The sequence below is a fragment of the Coccinella septempunctata genome, chromosome 3 (genome assembly GCF_907165205.1).
Source record: "Coccinella septempunctata chromosome 3, icCocSept1.1, whole genome shotgun sequence".
Lineage (NCBI taxonomy): Eukaryota > Metazoa > Arthropoda > Insecta > Coleoptera > Coccinellidae > Coccinella > Coccinella septempunctata.
In genome coordinates, this window is record NC_058191.1 from 39,409,795 (window position 1) to 39,432,174 (window position 22,380).

At 35.0% G+C, this 22,380-nt stretch overlaps 5 protein-coding genes and 1 non-coding gene across 7 annotated transcripts; 5 read left to right on the forward strand and 1 right to left on the reverse strand.

The window, feature by feature from the left end:
- The first annotated feature begins 289 nt into the window (after positions 1–289).
- On the forward strand, positions 290–2,397 carry LOC123309888 (peptidyl-prolyl cis-trans isomerase FKBP4-like). Its single transcript, XM_044893186.1, has 6 exons — positions 290–542; positions 649–779; positions 924–1,044; positions 1,212–1,610; positions 1,713–2,080; positions 2,175–2,397. The coding sequence occupies exons 1-6, from the start codon at positions 359–361 to the stop codon at positions 2,325–2,327; spliced, it is 1,356 nt and encodes a 451-aa protein (XP_044749121.1). The 5' UTR covers positions 290–358; the 3' UTR covers positions 2,328–2,397.
- A 280-nt stretch (positions 2,398–2,677) lies between these two features.
- LOC123309889 (peptidyl-prolyl cis-trans isomerase FKBP4-like) lies at positions 2,678–5,831 on the forward strand. Its single transcript, XM_044893187.1, has 6 exons — positions 2,678–3,024; positions 3,139–3,281; positions 4,190–4,310; positions 4,495–4,896; positions 5,096–5,460; positions 5,650–5,831. The coding sequence occupies exons 1-6, from the start codon at positions 2,832–2,834 to the stop codon at positions 5,671–5,673; spliced, it is 1,248 nt and encodes a 415-aa protein (XP_044749122.1). The 5' UTR covers positions 2,678–2,831; the 3' UTR covers positions 5,674–5,831.
- Trnaw-cca lies at positions 3,694–3,765 on the forward strand. The gene has a single exon. It is a non-coding gene; the product is annotated as a tRNA-Trp (tRNA).
- A 327-nt stretch (positions 5,832–6,158) lies between the features above and the next one.
- LOC123309598 lies at positions 6,159–7,616 on the forward strand. The gene is made up of 3 exons (XM_044892786.1): positions 6,159–6,432; positions 6,565–6,721; positions 6,774–7,616. Exons 1-3 carry the CDS (start codon positions 6,279–6,281, stop codon positions 7,306–7,308), a joined length of 846 nt encoding a protein of 281 aa, XP_044748721.1. The 5' UTR covers positions 6,159–6,278; the 3' UTR covers positions 7,309–7,616.
- An 857-nt stretch (positions 7,617–8,473) lies between these two features.
- Positions 8,474–11,967, forward strand: LOC123309747. Of its 2 annotated transcripts, none has more exons than XM_044892988.1 (5): positions 8,474–8,559; positions 10,432–10,631; positions 10,936–11,138; positions 11,382–11,637; positions 11,807–11,967. In XM_044892988.1, exons 1-5 carry the CDS (start codon positions 8,529–8,531, stop codon positions 11,933–11,935), a joined length of 819 nt encoding a protein of 272 aa, XP_044748923.1. In that variant the 5' UTR covers positions 8,474–8,528; the 3' UTR covers positions 11,936–11,967. The 2 variants fall into 2 exon arrangements, with proteins under 2 accessions (XP_044748923.1, XP_044748924.1); XM_044892989.1 differs by lacking the exon at positions 8,474–8,559 and adding an exon at positions 9,275–9,410.
- Positions 11,968–12,598: 631 nt separating this feature from the next.
- LOC123309539 (phospholipase A1 member A) lies at positions 12,599–20,706 on the reverse strand. Its single transcript, XM_044892702.1, has 7 exons — positions 20,469–20,706; positions 14,312–14,456; positions 13,876–14,098; positions 13,519–13,708; positions 13,224–13,415; positions 12,837–13,005; positions 12,599–12,774 (listed from the first exon to the last, which is right to left on the reverse strand). Exons 1-7 carry the CDS (start codon positions 20,578–20,580, stop codon positions 12,651–12,653), a joined length of 1,155 nt encoding a protein of 384 aa, XP_044748637.1. The 5' UTR covers positions 20,581–20,706; the 3' UTR covers positions 12,599–12,650.
- Between the last annotated feature and the right edge of the window lie 1,674 nt (positions 20,707–22,380).

The following is a 22,380-nucleotide window of genomic DNA, read 5'->3' on the forward strand; positions in this document are numbered from 1 at the left end:
GAAAATCCTTATTTCTGTATAATCAATTTGACCTATTCAGCGCCATCTGTGTAAGATTACTTACCCTATAAAAGTAAGCAAAATCATGAGGACTAGTCTTTATATAACCTTTTCTCCAGCATTTTCGAAAAAATATTGAAAAGATTATAGAGTTATAATCTTTGGAATATTTAATACCAGAGAAGCCTGGGATGATAATTCATTCTCAGAAAAATATTACATATTTCAGTTCGCGCTAAGTTCAATAGATGGCGAATCATTAATTTCATACCTAACCTCAAAACGTGACAGGACCGGTGGTAAACAAACAGTAAACACGAAGAATTCAAATAAATAAAAAGAGAAACACTTTCACAAAATGCCTCCAGATTTCATAGATATAAGCCCCGAACACAATGGAGGAATTTTGAAGAAAATCATAAAAGAAGGTGTAGGGGATGAAAAACCTCCAATAGGGTGCGAAGTCGAAGTAAGCATCAAAAATGTTTCAACAGGCTCCTCTGATACGGATGGGGAAATCACCAAGTTCAAATTAGGAAAAGGTATACAACGTTGATATAGACTTTTTGCTACATGGTTTTGAGAGATTCATATTGCACCTTCGGTTCTATTTAAACCTTTTAAACATTGTCCTTGTACTGCTTGAAGGTAAAATAGTACGAGGATGTGAGATTGGAATCTCAAGTATGAGAAAGGGCGAGAAAGCTACATTAATCTGCGCACCACAGTATGCAAACATTTTCCCTTCTATATCGGAAACTTCAACATTAGAATTCCATGTAAGTTCAATGCTACATTGAATCTGGATGCTTTCATGACAAAGCATTAAGAATCTTCAATAATTTATAAGTACATATGGAATAAAGGGAAGATTTTGAGTGAAATTATTTATTTATTCATAACAATAAGCATTTTCTTAACAGATAGAACTTATCAATTGGGAGTATGAAGATTTAAGTCCCAAAAAAGATGGGGGTATTCGCAGGATTATATTAATGCCCGGAGAAGGAACTGAAACACCTAATGAAGGAGCTAAAGCTGAAAGTAAGGATATATTATGTGATATTTGGTTCATACTCAAAATTTGCAGCATGCTGCTCAGCCAAACCTTGAAGTTCTCGAGATATTAATTCATTTGTTCCAAATTTGATGACACCATGGTGAACACCTGTATTTTTGAAGAATATATTTTTGTAAATTTTCATTTTCAGTCCATATAATCGGAAAATTCCAGGATAAGGTATTTGATCAAAGAGAAAACATTTCTTTCTGTGTCGGAGAGGGATTGGAATATGACATAGTTCAAGGCATTGATATTGCCTTAGCAAAATTCAAGAAAGGGGAAAAATCAAGGCTTTTACTCAAATCTCATTATGCATTTAAAGAAGTAGGATTTGAGAAATTTGGAATTCCACCAAATGCTGATGTAGAATATGAAGTGACATTATTGTCTTTCACAAGAGTTAAAGATATATGGTTGATGAGTGATGATGAGAAAGTCAAAGAAGCTAGTCAATTGAAAGAAAGAGGCAATATTTACTTCCAACAGGGGAAATTGCAGTTAGCTTCTTCAATATACCGAAGGGTGATACAGATGTTGAAATTATTTGGTCAGTATGATTTTTTTAGTATTCAATAGACAGAGAGGATTTTAAGTATTTCTTAGAATTACAACAGAAGTGGGTCTATAATTGAAATTGTTAATATTGCAGAAGACGGAAGGCATATTAGGGAAGGAGATCCTGAGTGCGAATCTACATTTTTTAGTGCCCATATGAACCTAAGTCTATGTTGTCTAAAAATGGAAAACTACCAAGAAGCAAAACACTCTGTGCTTGTGGCTCTCAGACTGCGACCTGATGATGAAAAAGCCCATTTCAGGGCGGGAAAAGTTTTTTTTGCCCTCGGAGAGTACCGCGCGGCTATCGATTCATTTCAGGAATGTTTAGAAATAAATCCAAATAACAAAGCTGCTCTTGTTGAGATTAAACTTTCTTCAAATGCGGTTAAAGAACACATAAAGCAAGAGAGGAAAATTTATGGTCAAATGTTTGATAGATTTGCTGAAGAAGATTCACAGGTGAATTGAGAGAAATTTTCATTGAAAGAAGTAGAAGTGAAGAAGTAGAATAACTCAAGTTCTTCAAAATAATTGGGTATTTCTGAATTTTTAGAGGGAAAAGAGTGAGATGAGGAAAATCTTCAACGTTATGTCCTCAGTTGGTGAATGGGGTGCAGAAGATAGGGAAAGGGAGCCCAGTGAATTTGAAAAAGAGAATCCTGATATTTTGCTTCTCAATAAAACTGGAGAGTTCAAAGATATGTAAATTTAAAAATCTTATTTTAAGAAATTGATGTACCTAATGATCATTAGGAAAATAAATTTGTTAAAATATACTGATGTTTGTGTTGTGATTTTCTAGCATTTATCAGTATTAAAGGCTTGATATTTATCAGACGAAAAATGTAGCTAAACAAATCATTCAATCAAAAAGTATGAATGGCAACTTGAATATTAATTACCTAAAATGCAAACATCCTCTGGAATTGTCGAAACCGGGATATAATGCAAAAAATCCAATCATTTTTCGCGGACGAGAAAATGAAAATTATAACATTGGAAAAAAAAGCTTTTGTTTGAAAATAAATTTTTTGGTTATATCACTGAAAAAACTAAAATAACCATCTTATCTATGGTTGCAATGTGATTTGAATTTGTAAAAACAATATAATTTTTCCAACATTAATTTCTCCTTAAAAAATTGAAATACATATGTTGTTGCTTTCGCTAAAATTAGAACTATATTCCACTAATTATCCGATACTGAAACATGCCTGAAATAACCGATGTTTACATTAAGGATGCAGGGAAAATTTTGAAAGAAATTCTCAAGCCTGGGCATGGAGAGCTGGTGCCCATTGGAACTATAGTTACAGTGCATTATACAGGAACATTATTAGATGGAACGATATTTGATTCTAGTAGGGATAGATCTGGAACGTTCAAATTCAATGTCGGTGTAGGTGAGCTCAGAACCTTCTATTCTATTGTGGATTGTTACAGTTGGTTGTCCCTGTAAACAAGAATAAGTTCATGAAGTATAATTCAATTCAATACCTCAATTCATTATTATGCAGGTGAAGTCATACCTGGATGGGATATTGGAATATGTTCGATGAAGAAAGGGGAACATGCTATACTAACAATTCATCCAGAATATGGTTACGGATCTGAGGGAAATCCACCAAAAATAAAACCTGATGTTACCCTGAAATATGATGTGAGTAGCAGATTCATCAAATGATATGATTGATTGTTTTCTGCTAGTTTTAAATATCTACTTCATTATTTGTCGTGTCAAATGGTTAAGGATCTAGTTGTTAAGTTATTTTTGTTTTGATTTGGTTGCTCAATTGTTAAATGTAACACTGCTAAACATAATCTTCCATTGGATTTCACAATAATCTAGTCAAGTCAGGGAGATCATATTATAATTTTCATTTTCCATAAATGAAGATTGTAGAAAGAATTGATGAAACAAAGGTGATATTCAAGAAGTCTTTTTTTTATTTTCGTACTAAAACTAACGATACTATCGGAGAATTTATTCCTATTTCAATATTTTGTTGTGAATTAGCAGTTTTTTCATATAAAGCTAGTTACTTGCCGCCGTTAAGCTATAAACACCAACAGACTCCGTGGCGCAACGGTAGCGCGTCTGACTCCAGATCAGAAGGTTGCGTGTTCAAATCACGTCGGGGTCATTTAACTTTTTTTAAGTACGGCAGTGGTTTATGATAAATTTTTTTTCGTTGAAGGAAAATGAACTTCTATTAAGAGTAGTAAATGCAATAAGTACCTAATATTAAATTTAGTTTTTATGTGCCAATTGCCAATTCATATACTATTATATTTTAGGCTTTTTAATAAGTTTTTTTCTACTTATTGGAACATCTCAAATTTATCTCGATGAAACATCTAGTGCAAATTTATCAACCTCCTCTGATACAGTTTCTTTGCTTCAGCTTGTCTCCTTTTTTTTTTACTTTATTTACAGGGTGTCTCGCGTTTGATGGCCTATTTATTATTATTAATTAGTTTTGGGAAAACTTAACGTGTACGATGATTTTGCAAAACTGAAAAGCGATAAAATAGGTCCTGAAATTAAACTCCAATTTTACATTTTAGGTAGAAATTCTAGACTGGGAATACCAGGATGTGTCTAGGGAAAAAAATCGAAGTTTTGAAAAGAGACTTGTAACTGTAGGTATGGGCTATTTGAGTCCAGTAGAAGGAGAATTTGTAGAAGGTAATTTTGAACCTTTATCGCAATCAGAACTGTGTGTTCTTATTAATATATTTATAAGTTAATTCATTGAATATAAATTGAAGGAATAAATATGCAGGATGACCCGAAATTAGGTTCAGTCTTTCGGGACATCCTGTATTATACTAAAAATATTAACATGTAGTATTTTCTGAAATATTTACAGTTCATATATGTGTTAAGTGGAACTCCAAGGTTTTAGAGGATAGAGAACTTATATTCCGTATGGGCGATGGGAAGGATCACAATATACCTCAGGCAATTGAATGGGCGTTGGGGACCTTTAAATCAGGGGAACAATCAAGAATCCTAATTTCACCAAAGCATTGTGTCTACGTCTCTTATTTGGAAGAACTCGATAACCCTGATACCCTTGACACGCCAGTAGAATATGATATTAAATTGAGACGTTTTGAAAGACTGTTAGTACCTTGGTCAATGGATGAAGATGATAAAATCGAGCTTTCTGAAATGTTCAAAAGGAGTGGAAACCAGTATATTAAGGAGAATAAATATGCCAAATCAATAGGAATGTATGAGAAAGTTCTAGAAAATTTGATAGGAAAAGGTAGGCTCATGTTTGGTTTGGTTTTTGAACAGCGAACACAATTAAAGTTCTGTTGTATATCATTAACACGAAAACAAAACAAAATTCCATTGAGAAACAATCCAATAACTAACCATTTGTGAATCTAAACTATCTGGGACGAATTATTTCCACCCCTGATTAAAAATCATTGAAATAACGTGGTATATTGTCTTTCCAGATGGTGAACTGATAAAATCTGACGAGCATTGCACGAAATTGTTACTCAGCATCCATCTGAACTTATCTTTAGCATATTTGAAAACCAATAAATATGAATCGGCCCGAGATTCGGCCCTCAAAGCCTTGGGTTTGGATCCGGACAACGATAAGGCTCACTATCGATATGCTCTGGCCCTCCTCAACCTTTCGGATCATGAAAAGGCCAAGCATCATTTCGAAATTTGCTTGAAAATCGATCCGAACAATTCTAGAGCCAGGGATCTATTGTCTCAGAGCAAGGAAGGTATGGTGAAGAGAGCCGAGGATGAGAGGAAGTGCTATCAGAACATGTTTAAAAAATTCGCTGAAATGGATGCTGGCAAGGTGAGTTTTTCGATGAAGCCACCCTAAATACTAGATTTTTTCGAATCTTTGTCGATTTTTATTGGAGGGATAGAGAATTTTTTAGATTATGTGCATATAGGTTTAGTTGGACCACCCTGTACGATTTGAATGAGTTATTAGGAACTAGGTTTATTGTTGGGTTTATTTAGTGACAAATATGAATTTCAGGAGAAACAGGCGAACAAAAACTAATATGCAATGAAATAAGGAATTTATATTGAGAAATTTTCAAGGAGTTCATTCAAGTTTTGCTGTTACTAAGGCTGTAAAGTGAATATAGATTTGTTTTGTTTTGTAAATGATATTTATTCAAGAAAATATTAAATTTTTGATATTCATGTTTATTATTACTGCATTCTTTTTTTCCTATTTCTGACCTATCAAATAAAGCACGAAAAAATATTAAACCAACCCTGATGGTTCAAACTTTCATGTTTTGAGAGACATACACGAAATACTTGGGCAGAATATTTGTATTTGCGACAAATACACGAATATGTGGAGACATTATTCTGAATTTCGCCCCAGTGCCATCTAAAGCCAGTCTTATAATTCATTATTGCCATTTTTCTAGTCATGCAGATGTAGCATCCACCATAATTTGCCGTCAGTAACGGCCTCTTTGGAAGTAAGAGCAAAAATCGACAGGTTCCCTAGTGATCTTCTCTTACAGAATATTTTAAAATCACGACGGTCGGCTGGTGTCGGTCGGGCTGTCGGCGTTCATTCGGCCAATGGCCACCGGTCATAAGGTGATTAATGGCCGACGAGAAAGCCGTTTTTAAACCTCGAAAAAAATGTGTTCAAAGTTTTCAACAGTTGAAGATAATCACTTGCTGAAGTTGTTAAAAGATCATCCAGAAATTTATGATAAAGATTTAAAAATTTACAGAGACAAAAGTGTGAAAGCAGTTGTTTGGAGCGAAATAGCTAGAACTTTGGGACGATCAGGTAATGATGGTTCTTTAAACTTTTACCAATAATCTCATATCTCTCTAGTTCACGTTGAAAATATTATTAAGCATGATTTTAATATACTTAGGTAACAAAAAATTTACAATGTCCTTTTGTTTTTCATTTCAGTAGCTGACTGTAAAGGAAGATGGAAGAATGTTCGTGACTATTATAAAAAAAGACGTAGCGAAGTTATTAAGGACGAGGGCTTCACATCTGCATCTTTCGACAGTTTCAAACAAAGGTTCAAAAATTTATCATTTCTGGAAGAAATCATCTTGAGGGAGTAAGTCTTTATTTTATCGAAAATCACAATTTACCATAATTTTATTCTGCAGGACTCAGCGTGATTCAGGAATCTATGGTATTGAGAATGTTGAACAAGAAGACCTTCTGCTTGAAGAAGATCCGTTGTGTTTAATAAAAGTGGAAAACGATACTGAGTTCCTGGAAACTAGTAACTCTGTTAATTCTGAGCCGAACCAAAATACCAATGAGGACCAAGTGATTAGCCACGAACAAAATAAAGATGTCCAGAATATAAGAAAAAAGAGGCGAAGAAACAACGAAAGCCTGAATGATGGTTCGCCAACGGTCTCCCCAGACCCAGCCACCTCTATGTTTTTTGAAAGTATAGCTATGACAGTCAGTAAATTCTCCCCACACCTACGAGCAGAAGCTAAAATCGCAGTCTTGAAGATTGTTTCGAAACTCGAAATGCAGAATTTGGAAGAGGAAGTGGAAGATTCTGGATTGAAGTTTGATAAGAGGGAAATGCAGGTTAATTCCCCAATTACAGATATGTCTGTGTCAACCTGTTTCTCTCCAAACTCTGGCCCGAACGAAGATTTCGAAGATTCTGTTTTCGAATGAACAGATTTCATTTTTGTCATCGGTGTCTTCTGAAAATGATGTAAACATCATGAAACGAATGATAGGCATTCTGCGCATCAGTCAGTATTATGATTTGCTATCAAAAATGGTTCACACAAGATGATGATGATGATGAAATGAGAACTATCAAATTGTACGTTGCAAATTTTGAAATACTGTGTGGGAATTGAAGATTTCACATGAAAATTTGGATTCTTTGAATCAGAAAAGGATCTGAAAAACACGAGAGGTTTTGTAGATCCGACTATGTATTTGTTATGCGATCAATAAAAAATAAATTATAACAAGGTTGTCTTTTGTCATTTATAATAATACACTTGAACACATTGATTATACTTGAATAGTAGCTCTACTCAACGTATCTGCTCTAATCTCCCCTCTTTCAATCTGCTCATCTATTCTCTTCTGCTCTGCCACTCTACTTACTACACTCTAGTCTACTTTACTGCATTCTAGTCTTCTTTTCTGCACTCTAGTCTACTCTACTACGCTCTAGTCTACTTTACTACTCTCTAGTTTACTTTACTACACTATAGTCTACTTTACTATACACTCTAGTTTGTTTTACTTCACTTTAGTCTACTTTACTACACTCATCTAGTCTACTTTACAACACTCTAGTCTTCTATACTACACTCTAGTCTACTTCACTACATTCTAGTCTACTACAATATAGTCTGCTTTACTTACACTTTAGTCTACTTTACAGCATAAAGTAAGTCAATGGGTGTATTCTGTGCTTTACAGTACTCAACTCGAATTACTCTTCTGTACTTTACCTTTTTTTGTAGTTCGAAGCTTTCCTCGGCGAGTCCAACAGTTAAAGTCTCGTAAAACTCGATTGTGCCAATCCGAAAGTTACCCCGGACAAACAGACAGACAATAAAACTTCCAAAAAGAGTTGATAATTATTAAAATCAGATACTCAAAAATTACACACTCGGGTGTGTGATTTGATTTAAAAAAAAACACATCGAATTGAATGGAACTCGGCGAGTATACTTACTTGTCCAAAATTCCTTTACTCAATAAATAAAATTGGATCCAATTTTATCTCGAAAATCACAGACATCTTAACAAAATGATAACTACTTGGTTCCTATGAACAAAAAGGAGTAAAAATAATGAAAAAACCATAAATATAAATATTTCTGACACTCGCTGAACGTCAGTGTCGGAGTGGATGTTTTTGTGTTAAGATGAAATCTTCGAATGACAATCCATTGGGAGGTAATTTTTGTAATATTCATTACCTTTAATACATTTCAAGTTGTAGTCCTAAAGCAGAAGGAATGGAAACATCGTTAATATTATTTATCATTTCTGTACCTTACCAACTTCCTGGGAATAAAATCATTATCATTAATTAGAATGCAGATACTACAGAGCGAGGAAAAAGTGAAGCACAAAACTCATATCTGCAGTATTCAGTAGTAGAATCTTCAGTATTCAGTAGTATATCCCAGAAAAATCATCCTAGATCTGAATTTGGTACATACACGCTGAAAGAGCAGCTCTTCTAGTAATAATTCTCGAAAATTCATCGACCTTAGTGCAGCTATTATTCGGTCTTGATGAACTTTTAACTGAACCCATCTTTTTCGGGATTTTTCGAGAAACAATTTCCGACACGAAATCATTTTTCGATATCCTAGAAAATATTTCTCTGAGTTCTCAAAGGTAGGGTGCAGCATGGCCACCACCGAAACCGTCCCTGTTGGTTATCGATTCAAATTTTTCCCTGAAAAAACCGAAGCTAAGCTAATGGTACACAGGTTGTCGAATACCCGTTGGATGGTTTCCGTTCTTCCAGTAATTTCGTTTCGATCTATCAATACATCCGTGATCCGTTGAACGTGAATAGTCACGAACTCTCTATCGCGATTTTTCGAACACGCAAAGTCGAAAGGAATTCCGGATATCGTCCATTGGAATGTTCTCAAAACTGCAACTAACAAACACATTAGCTATACGTTTCGGCCGACGAGGTTTTGTGCGAAATACCGCTGAAACTTCAGACGTTCAGTGCTAATGATCATACAAAAGTTAGACAATGGCATTCGGAAATCGGCCCCGTGAAGGTATTTGAAAAAATTATTGTAGAACGCAAGTTATAGTGATTTTTGAGTTGCTAATTGGCGAATGCGTTGGATTTAATCTACGACTAGTGAAAAATTAAGCTATTAGCCATAATATTGAATGTAGAACTAATACGTTAATGGTAGCAGTAATTTTACACATAGTTTCGTGATAAATTCCTTCAACCAAGCTTCTTTGATCTCTACTAAAAAAGGGGCTTTGAAATTCATTATAAAACGCACTGTAATCCATTTGAATTCATATTTTATATTAAAAACCCGAGCTTGAATCCTCCAGAACGCTGTGAATGTTTCATCTTTCAGTTTTTTAATCATGACGGTTAATTTTATTACACGTCTAAAATTTTTTTCATGGGATTGTATCGTAAATATTCGAATTTCCTTCTGAAATGTTACTTTATAGGCAGAAAATGACCGAGATGATTTCTGTTTTTCCACATGAAGAGACCTAAAAATCGATGGAAAGATATTCAATGAGTTTGAGTAGTAAATCGGTAGGTTAATTTTCATACAACATACAGCAATTGTAAAAATCCTGTTTAGATTTTCAGTTGAAGATATAATGTTCAACTTTGACACAGTTCGCAGGACTGTCTAATAGAGTACACAACGAAATATGTAAACTGCTCTTTCACTTATATTGAACGAATGTAAAAAAAATTCCCCCGATGTTAAAATGAACATGTATCACACAACTGTGTGATACCTTTTGTAGTTTTCAAACGCATGCAACTTCCCCAATAATTGAGAAAAAAACGTAGGTTCTACGTAGGTCATATTTTAGAGTAAATTTCCTATTTATTATTATATCAGCATTGTGATGCACACATTGAGCCAAACCACACTTCCCAACTTTTCAAGCCGCTCAGATAGTTATAGGATTTACATAAACTTTGTTGGTACAGTAAATGACGTGAGGTACTTAACGAAGAAAACTATAGGATTCAGTTCGACTCGAGTGTATTGTTGTACGCTCAATTAATCGGATTACAACTATTTGTAGAGTTTGAGTATGTGGTCTATAAAGCGGCCCCAGCTAGAGTATGCTTCGGATCTGCTCTCGAAAGGAATACTAGCCCAATCGGTAAACACCTCACTGGTTTTCAAAAACTATTCACCATGGAAGAGAACAGTTTGTCGCCGTTTTCTTACGAAACCGAGAGCTACAGGGCGACCTCGAATGCTAGGAATGCTCCGCTTCCGGTAAGTTATTGATCAAAAAATGAGATAGATCAACTGAATTTTTTCTATATGCGATTAATATTATTTTGAATGAAAATTGAGAAAACGGAGAAAACCTTGTGAAAATAAAGTATCTACTACCTCTACTACACTGCTAAATTTCGTTGTTTAGTGCCTCTTATTCAATTATTTGGAGGGATGATCACTCTTTAGGAGGGGTGTGCAACTCTCTAGTAGAATATGAATCTGCGTGGTTTGTGATTAGATTCGCCAAATTTTGTTGTTGATTTCTAGTCGAATTATCGACTAACAACATTATTTCCAGATGCTAACCTTGGAAACAGGAGAAAGAATAAAATTTCGAACAGGAGCCAGATCAGCGAGGTTCAGAGATACGATCGTAAGAACACCATCGCCAACTAGATACGAGGTAACGTTAAAGTGGGATAGTGGCAAGGAATGCAAGTATCCCTTCAATAATAGCAAGGAAGACGATAGGAGGACCTACAGGCTGTCATCCACGCCGGGGTAAAGTAAATAATACCACTCAACTTTTCTCTGCGTTCTATTCACGATGTTCAAATGAGTTCAGTAGGTAGAAGGTAGTGCCCTTACTAGAGATGCTGCTGAGGGTGTGAGAATCATAACTCAAAACTCCCATAAAGAGTTATCCAATATTACAGGTTAATATTGATAGGCAGTAGTGGGCAGGTTTTGACGTCTGTCAAATCTGTTGTACTCATCAGTGCATCAGCTCACGATACTTTTCAGGCCTGGAACATATCACATGTGCGACTGGCAATGCAGAAAAGCTCTTACCCAAGATAACTTCGGAAAGCCGACCAAAGAAGACATCATCGAGATGATTTGCGTGTCTCGCCCAAGACACGAATGCTCGAAATGTAAAAACATATGCGTTGGCGACTATTGGCATCGGGACTACACGACTTTTTTGTGCATGCCTTGCTGGTGGGAGGAAAGGAAGACCTCTGAAATATACAACGCTAAGGAACTGAAGAAGTTTTCGGTATGTTCCATGATTGAAAGAAAATCACACACTCAGTCACATTGAAATAAAAATATCCAGTGGAGATATAATTATTTCAGTTTATTATTCCATTCAAAGGTCTCAGGAATTTTTTCATGAAAGACATTATATGGATTTTGTGTAATTCTAAGATAGGTTTTTGTTCCAGAAAATCCGAAATTGCTCATTCATGCATAATCACGAAGGAACAGAAGCAGCAATCAACTTACTGCCACTGTCGAGGCTCAAAAAAAAATTGAGGCTAGAAAGATATCTCAATAATTTTATGAGTTGTTAGATATTGTAGATTTATAAATGCATATAATATTGTCTTCGAGTACCGTATGAAACTAAAAACATGAGGTAATGTTGCTGTTTGTCAGCAAAAATCTACTACCATACTACCAACGAATAAAGTCCATAACACTTTTATTCTCCTTGAAATATACCGAATGTTTTCAAAGATGAGTCGTTATTGACACAGAAACCAAAGAAATGAATCATCTCATCAAGAACATTGAAGATGGTGTACTTTTATTACTACCCAAAGATTATAGAGAGAGAGAAGATTATAGAGAAAGATTACTCTATAATCTTTGTTACTACCGTGTTTGCATCCCGTTTTTAAGTAGGCTAACATTATGCGGATATCGAACTAATGGTGATAACTTTGAAAAATTTTGGTGGACAGTTTGGTCTGATTTGGTGGGTTTTTGAAGTTTTACACATTGTTTTTCCAAGGTAGGTAAGTTTTTTCTCTCAGTAGGTAGAACCAGAAGATATGCAATCTTTTTTCCAGATCTAGTCTCCTTGAATGCAGCTGGCGTGTCACAGTTCACGCATGAAGTGACAGGTCAGGCCTAGGTTTGTTCCAAAAATGGTTTGTCCTTCAATTGTGTCGATGAGCATATTATGTCTTCGTGGTTTTTGATTTCGAGGAAATTGAATACCAACAACAATATTCATTAAATAAAATAATTTATTTACAATTCTACAAAAAACTATTTACAATGTCATCTCTTCCTCTGCTGAAAAAGTCTGCCAACGATGCTTCTCCTACTATTCTTGTTCTTATTAGGATGACCTTGAGCGAAGGGTGGATGGGGATTTGTGGTGAGGTAGTAGACACCTCTTGCTCTGAAAAAATCATGTTCTTTTAGTCGAAATGTTCCTTCAGCTAGTGAAAATGATTGCCTCACTTGTGCGTAACATGTTCCCCCATCAAAACGTACTCGTTCTCCTTTGGTTCACACCAACCGACCATGAAACTGAAGAGGGATGGGCAAGGGTAGGCATAAAAACCCTTTTTGGTGACTATTGACTCGATGAAATAGGGCGTTACTTTGGTGTGATCACAAGCCAATGTTTCTGGAATTGAAAATGTATGCCCATTGAGTTTATCGAGAAAAGCTTCCGTATTTATGATGAACTGTTCAGTTTATCTAAAAAAATTTTCAAAAACGGTTCGAATATTACTGTTCATAGTAATCAAGAATGGATCAATAACACTCCTCCCTGAGCCTTGGGAATTGGCAACTACGGCGACGTAGCTGAGGCCAGCAAACAGGCAAGTTCTATGTACTTACTGAAAACCGTATCGCTGGCACAACCAGGTTGACTAGATCCTCCGTTGACATAAAAGTCTGCATGCCCATTGGGTCCCCACTGGCCGAGGACACCAGCACCAGTGTGAATTATGTCGACAAAGTGCGCATCTGTATGATCCAGATCTCTGGATCGGTTTGAGCCCATGTAGAAAACAATTGTCGGATCCAGTCCTGCAAATTCCGAGTACAAAAATATAAACATTTCATTGCGTTTTAATTTAGGCCTGGTAAGACTGTACTGTCATTTTATTGGCGGAGTGCTATATATGCCTACCAGTTATTCTTCCCAATTTTCCGTCAAGAATTGGATCAACGTAGTTAGCCACTAATCCTAAAATATGCGCACCAACACTGTAACCAATAAGGTGCAGGTCATCAGCTTTCAAACCTCTAGGATGCTGTGATAGATATCTGACTAGTTGGGCGATGCACTTAGCGCAAAATCTGGGCGCCCACTCCATTTGCTGAAAGGAAATTGTTGTTATTTTTCTTCAGCTAAGGACTAATGCTCAAAATGAATCATCATTCAGCTAAGAAAAAATTGGAAACACCCAATAATGATTGATATGAAACAGCAGGTCGATGGAGCTCGAGTTTGATCATTCGAAATTTGGAAAAGTTCGGAACCTACCTTAAGACAAGGTTCCCTAACAAGAGTACCATAATCAACTATAATAATATTGTAATTGCCCCTGTGGAAGTATGCTTCTCGCATGTCTGTACTTGGTGAAAGATTCCTACCACCTCCGAAACCATGCACTACAATTTTTGTTGGATGAGCTCGATTAAAAAATGAATTGTAGAGGGACTCTTGCTTCGTTGTATCCAGAAGTTCTGGATTGGTCTGGGTTCTCCTAAAATGTCAAAATGGATAGTGAGATTCAAGGTTTGACTCGTAAGACTATGAGAAAATAAAAATGCCAAGATTTTTAATTACACGATTCAAAAAAATTGCAGTTTCATCTCATCATTTTTCATTTCAAGCAATAACAAACACATTGACAACTATGGACTTTTCTTGGTGCTTTCAATACATAAATCAGTTTTTTCAATTCGAATTCTCTTACCTTGTGTATAAATAGAATTGTATTTGTTTATGCGGACAAACATAGGGCTTTGGTATGCAGGACGAAGTATTGAATAAATCTTTGACGCTTTCTGGTTTTTTGGAAGTCGTCACTGGTTTTTGAGTGGTTCTCTGAGCAGCTACATCTGAAATTAAAATTGACAGCTTCTATGAGGAGAAGACAATTATTTATGGTAAAATTTATATGTTATGTATATGTTTATATGGTTTTTATAAGGACCACATAGATGGTTCTACGTATATAATCATAATATGGCAAAATATCATAATATGCATATACGTATAGCTCATGACATATTTTTTTATGAATTTTTCGTTAATAATCTCAAGTTCCCAAAGCTTGTATATTAACAGATTCAAATCAAGTGGATTCTGATCACTACAAATTCAACTAAAAGATGATGAAATTCATTTACGCTTACGATGGTATTGAATTGATTACTGGATCAAAATTCATAAATACATACCTATATGAAATCAACAGTATTCTATGTTACTATATGTAAAAAATTAACCGATTTCAAACTTTTAGATCATTACAATATATATATTTGTGAAAGGTGGCTAATTATGATTTATTGAATGAAAGGAATATTCGAACATCAAAATCCCGAAACCTGTCAATATGTCATTCTTTTCACCGAATAATGTTACTCGCAAAAAAAAAAATTCAGTTCAGAGAGTATGGTGAATGGATAGTTTGATTATCGAATCTCATATTCAACTCTGAGAAGTTGACTGATGTAATTATGAAGCTTTCCTATAAGAAGATCCTGATGAAATCACTTCTCTACTTTTTGCACTTAGCTTATGGAGAGAAATGCATCCATCAAATGTCTTTATAATGATTTCTCAGGCTTTTATAACATGCCGACACTGTTAGCAAATTCAAAGGTGATTTTTAATCTGATGTTCTATGATATTCTAGAATACAGAAATATGATTGCGAAATAAAGAACTTATTTGGTGGATGAATGTATGAGTGTGAAAGTTTTATTTTGTTTGTTTCGAAATGAAGATCAATCTCAAGTATTGATTATGATGGATAAAGCAGAACCATTTTTTGATTTCGTATTACGTCATGATTGTAAGTATTAACGATGAAGAGAACACAATAGTTATTGGAAAAAACTGCATGATCATGTGCCATTAGATATCTTGAAAACTTAATTTACATAGAGACAGAAAGTGTTTCGATGGTTTCCTTTCGTGAAAATAAACAGATTTCCGATAATTCACGTAAAATAAACATACAATTGAAGAACGAAATTCTTGTTTATCCTGTTTGAAATTTCAATTCGATGTTCGGGCGAATTCCTTTGGAATTTCTGCTCTAATCAGAGAGAAATGCTCTCTTGTTTCGCCCATTGTCAAAAAATCGAAACATAGTTTGAAACAGACCACAGACCACAGCCTAAAGTAACAAAAAGGAAGTCGGTAATGCATTCCTTCGTTCTACGACTTTGCTAATTTTCAATTATGTAAAAGTTAATGAACCTTGATGGATATGTTGTCATGTACGATATGAAGTTATCCAGGTAAGAGATACAAATTGATATTAAATAATAGGAGAAGAATGAACTTCCGAGAAAGTTGCAACTTTATCATCGGTCTCGAACAAAGGAAAATGTACCAAGTCGATTGACTTCTACCTGTTTATCAGGAGGATGTACGAGTGCTACACTGCTCAACAATTGAAAGGGATCACGAATGAATTTCTCTTTATTAGTGGTTTTTGTTAAGTTACATGAAACATCTATTATACATCTTTTAGAAAAAAATGGTATTTTAGGTCGTTTTTTACTGCTTCGAGCTCTTTGAGTTTTTTTCTGTGAATTTCTTTATCCTTTTCTGAAAAAATAACGAGAATATCAACTGAACATGCTCTGGTGTCTGATCAAAATGACCATTTTGAGGGGAATATTCCTGAATAATGAATTGATGGGAGGTCAGTGATTCCTATAAATTTTTGAGCAGTGTACCTATTTGCAATATCGATTTCTCTCGAAACTGGAGAGGGAAAGTTAAAATTGATACTGGTTCACTTTTCTCGTTTTTTTCCTCAATTTATACCGAGAAGAAAGTTATTTCTTGGATTTCAGATTTATTTCATCGATCTTTCAGATGAACAGTTCGATTAAACTAATTAGTTTGATGGAGAAAAGTGTGGAAATCGATATCACAAGACTTCTTCAGAATCTAAGGAAGTAGTGTTCTTATGCAAGTATGTTGGTAAGTGCTGAATAATATTTTTGGAAATGTTCATTCGATGTAGCTTGAAATTCCAGTAAAATACTATATACACGGTGTATTTAAAGGTAAGTCTTTTTTTAACAGAAGGTAGAAGTGGTTAAAATAAAGCGTTTCAACAAAATAAACTATACAAAATATTCAAGATGACAAAGTTGAGAAAAAATTAAAAATTATTACTGAAATAGATCCTAATACGACCCTTGATCATTTGTTATCAGAATTATCGCAAAGCAATGGTAAAAACCTATCTCATAATGACTAAAACTCAACCAACTTAGGATTGCCAAATTTTTCTCATTACAATTTAGTAATGAACGATTTTATGAAAAATACAAAGGACCGATTGTGAAAATCTCAAAATTCGTCTAAATTATTCACAAATTTTTTCACAATGGTCATCTTATTCTTGTTCGAACAATCCAACAATCGTCCAAAAACTGGGATGAACTACGGTAACAAAAATAGCACATTGTCAACATAAGCACTTCCACTAAATTGTCTCAATTTTCCTTAACCTAAATGGCACGATAGGTACAACAATTTTTTCAAGTGACCTGATGTAACTAATCAGTCAGACTCGGAGGTACTGAACCATTCATTGCCCATGCCCAGCCACATGTTTATGTTTTGTTTCACACTCCCTTACTTGAAATTCAATGAAATTTTGTCCAACTTCTACGGGTTGTAGCTCAGACATCTAGGTTACTTTATATAAACAATTTTTGGTGAAATGACACATTTTGATAACTTCTACCTTCTGTCAAAAAAAAGCCTCACCTTTGAAAACAACCTGTATACTTATCTATGATCAAACCTATAGGAACTGTCTTCTAGTCTGGTATGTTCTTCAGAAAATATGCGAATAATATTCATGTAACATCTCTACAGTTTGATTTCCTTGAAGTCTTCCAAAACTTCATTATTGTTTCTTATTGATTCAAAAAAATTGAGAAAGCAATACCTATTTAAGAAGCGAGATGCAAGCAAACTAAGAATCCTAACAACTTATCAAGATATTGACAAGAAGTCTGACATAGATTTCTCTTAGCTTCGTATCACGATGAAAAAAAATCTTTCAACTTCCACTTTTTATAACAGTAGCGAAAATTTTCACTATCCACTTCAATCAGATAAAATTATGTATGCGAAATCAAAAATTATCGAAATGAATTTATTTATTGCCTTGGAAAAAATATTCAATTCATCAACTCCAATTTGCGTTTTTTCTAGGTCATTCTCCTCTACTTAATTTGTTCAATAATATCCCTGTCAATTTCAATCCGAACCATGATCGAAAATCGTATTTTAAATATCGTCCTTTTAAATACTTGCATGTTAATAATTTAGCAATAGGTCACCTGCATGAATAATTATTTGAAGGTCTACTCGATCTTGGTACAACTGTTTACTATCATCCAACTATGCGTCGATTTTTCAATGAAATCGACATGCATGATAGCTTTAAATAGCTCTTTCAAATCTATTCACCATGTTCGAATAATACTTGATGATGTTTACACGAAGAGAGCCCAGAATTAAAGTTATTCATTTAATAGACGAGGGTCATGACCTAAAATTAGTTCTGCAGGACAAATAAGTGGGAAACTGATGAAAAATTGTGCCTTCTTGCTTGTGATCGTTTTCTGTAGTTTGAAAAGAATATTTCGAAGATTTCGACACATGATTTTGTCAAATAGGAATTATACTTTGATTTGAATGGCAAAAATTGTGTTGCAATTGCCAATCAATAAAACATTCCTCGACCCATTGCTTAGATATCCTTTTGGCAGCCTCTGTTAGATCATTCGTTAAATTTTTTTTATTTCAATCAAGAGATTGTTCATCTCCGTGAAAATTTTGCATAAATTAATATTTTCCATTAGGGGCAATCAATCATCAATTGAACGTTATGACACTCAGAAGATATTCGACGAGCGACGTAGAAAGTTCTCGTAGTCATATCGCATTAATTCACATACTCTCTGTATAATCCATATCATAATATTATTCAACTCATTTAGTCGATACTCCGCTTGCGTTGATAGAGATGTAATATGAGTAATACCAATTAAACCGTAAACTTTCTAGAGTTGGAATAGGAACTCTTATCTGTTTAATTCCTGATTTTATTTCCTGTAGAAGAAATAGATTCTGGATCTGGGATTTGCGAGTACAGATAGTGTATATGCAGGATATAAATGAATATACACTGCGCAAAAAAATTAACGCACATTCTGAAAATCTCAATTTTAATGAAAGTTAACTCTACATTGACTTCATAACTTATTTTTTATGTTCTCCCGGGAAGGTTTTGAACGAAACAAGACACATTAAATGGAAGACAAATTCAGGATTTCACCGGATCTTATGTGAAAGAAGAGAAATGAACAATTTTCAAAATACTGAAGAGCTGATGAGTGATTTAATACTTGGTATTTCCACCCCTTGCGTTAATTACAGCTCGGCAACGACGGTTCATACTCAAAATGAGTGATCTTAAAATGTTCTGATCTCATCCTTCCCAGATTTCTCCGAGTTGGATTCCTAAGTCATTAAGAGTAGCTGGATGATTTTCTGAACTTCTCAGCCTTCTATTGAGGTTGTCCCAAACCTGCTCAATCGGATTGAGATCTGGACTTCTTGTTGGCCAATCCATTCGAGAGACTTCAATCTCTTCAAGGTACTCCTGAACGATGCGCGCACGATGGGATCTGGCATTATCGTCCATAAAAATGAAATTTTCACCAATGTATGGGGCAAATGGCACTACATGCTCTTCAAGAATGTTCCTTATATACTTATCAGCTTTCATAGCTCCATTATCAACGACCACTAGGTCTGTGCGAGCAGTCAAAGATATTCCACCCCATACCATAATCGATCCTCCGCCGAAACCAGTAGTATTCAGGAAATTGCACTGAACATATCTTTCATGTGGACGTCTGTATACAAGGGAACGTCGATCATAATGGTAGAGGCAGAATCTAGACTCATCTGTGAGGAAAACTCTTTCCTAATCGGCCTCTTCCCAATGGATATGATCTCTCGCAAAATCCAAACGCGCCCTTCGATGGGCTGGGGTAAGAGGCCTTAAATCATATTCTCTGAGGCGATTTCTTATTGTCTGAGTGCTAATTTGCACCTCATGAGTTTGCTCAAGCTGAATTTGAAGGAGGCGAGCAAACCGTTGTCTCAACGAAGAAACTCTCAAGAAACGTTCTTGAATGGCAGTTGTTACCCGTGGTCTACCCTGTCCTGGTCTTCGGACATTCATACCTGTCTCCCTGAATCGCTGCAACATTCTGGACACACTTGTATGGGAAACTCCAAACCTTTCTGCAATTCTTGTGTATGTCCACTCTTCTTCTCGCAAAACTACCACTTGGGCACATTCCTCTTGGGTCAAATTGCGTGTTTCGCATTGCATAGCGATCGAGTGTAGAAAATCAAACGATAATGGTTATAATGGGAAAACTGGATGACGTGTGTGATATCTTGTGTTCGAAAAAGATTAATCAAATAAAAGAAAAACTATATTCCGAAATTCATTTCATTCAATAAAGCCGTTTGTGAGAGAACTAAAAATGACATTTTTTATGTTTTTTCAACAGCCTGTATCTTTTAAACCGAGCCAATTCGGAAAAAATGGTAAAGGAAAAAAGTGTTTCTTTTGACCTCAAGACTCTACACATGAAATATTTGTACCTCGTATATTGATCAAATGTTCAAACGAAAACATTTAAATAATTCACTCTTTTATTATCGTTCCTTTTTTTCCTTTCAAGGAGGAATTCGGAATTTCCCATTTTCATAAGATTCACGATGACTTTTTTAACTAGGAGTCCGCCTTAAAGGTTTCCTTTATTCAAATAAGTAAAACTCACCTGACGAAAAAACTAAAAACAAAATAAAAGCAACCGAAACAACACAGTTCCCAGTCACAATCCTGGATAGAGAAAAACCTGCGCGATTCAGATTCACATCTAGCACCAGCATATTTTTTCGGAAATTCTAGAGTCCGGCTGTTTGCTGTTATTCCGTAGGAAGGAACAGAAAGTGAAAGTAGCACCACATGCGTCCGATATGATGGTATCGAAGTTTGTGACCGCCAACCGCCAAGAAGAACCGCTTACACACGTTCGTTTTCGTTCTTGAAGTTTTCTGGAAGGATTAATGGTGGTACTCTCACTTTCTTCGGGCGAGGAACTGCCGTAGAATCTCCTAGTTCATTTTTTATTACATCTTATATCCGAGACTGGATGCATCCGTGATTGGCCAACGGTTTTACCCGAAATCCGTGAAATTCCCAAATCTGTCGCCGAATTGAAGAAGAGATAATTAGCCCTGAAAATAGAATAGTCAAGATGATGAGTGGTTCATTGCCACAGTTTGATCAGTACCTGACGAAAAATGCACTGATCGGACTCAGAAACTTCTAGGAGTTGTTGAAATTCATAACTAGAGCTCTCATCTATCTCTAGGTTCTCACCTAACTCTGTTCGGCTCAGAGAAAAAGAATATCACCAAAAATACGGATCCCATTGAGTTGAATGCCCAAAATTACACTTGGTTCCTCAATAACGTTTTAAAGCTTTTCGTAAAATTCTCACAATTAGGTATGATGCTTTTAACTCCGGAACCATTGAGTGAATTTTGCCTATCAACGAACTTAATTCGTGCATTCAGATCCTCAACCTTGGATAGGTTGATGAGAAAAATAGAAAACACATTGAAATTTCGAAAAATCTGTAGCCTTTTGAGAGGTGTTGCAGTTTTTTCACCACATTTTTACTTCTCATTAGAAAAATATTACAAAGAAGAACCCTAATCAGGTATTTTTTGTCAAATACTCTCAAATTTTCGAAATTGATACTTCCTAAAAAAGAATACAAAGAATAATTTTATTGATTGAAATTTTCATCCCAAAGGGTTGATAAAGCAAGTTTCGTAAGACAGAATGCTACTCATCAAAATACTATAACTCTTTACAAAAAAAAGTCAGATGAACGTAAAAATCTGATGACAGAGGAGACATTTGTTGAAAGAAATCTTATTAACTTTGCCAGTTTGCCACATATTTGACTGTTTCATTATGAGGTGTTGGGTGTTTGTGGAATGTTTATTGAATTTGTTTTGTTATTCTTTGCTTTTACATAATTTTCATTTGAATTTATTCCTTATATACTGCAACAGAGGTTCTGTAGGTTGGCAGAACCGAATTATACATGGTGAGTCTTTTATCCGTATAAATATTTTAACAGTAGATTCCACTCTATAAGGGTTACAACCCCAACCCTTATATTTTGAACAGAGAGGATGGGGTAAGTGATAACTCCTTCGAAGGGCTTCTCTTTCCTCTGCTCAGGATAGGTATTCAATTTTTCTCATTTTCGCAGTGTCACAGCACATTTGAATTTTATACAACCTACATGTTTTCTCTTCTGTATGTTTATAAACATTTATCTTCCTATCCAACCAACGAACCAACTATTAAAATTTGTTCCAACAGCTCAAAGACGATTCTTCTATGATATCACACATATGTAATCTCATGGTTGTTACTTCTTTTGAATTTGTGAACCACACCTACTTATAAATATTTTTTTCGTAACTGAATTTCAAATAATTCAAAATACATTAAGCAACGAGCAGATTATGAAGAAGAGTTCCTAATGCCACATATATTATTCAGGCTATTTACAAACATATCTGACATAGATATCAAATTCCGTATCTGTTTAACTTTAACAACGAAATTGAGTTATTATCATCTTTTTCAACATAGCGTGTAACACA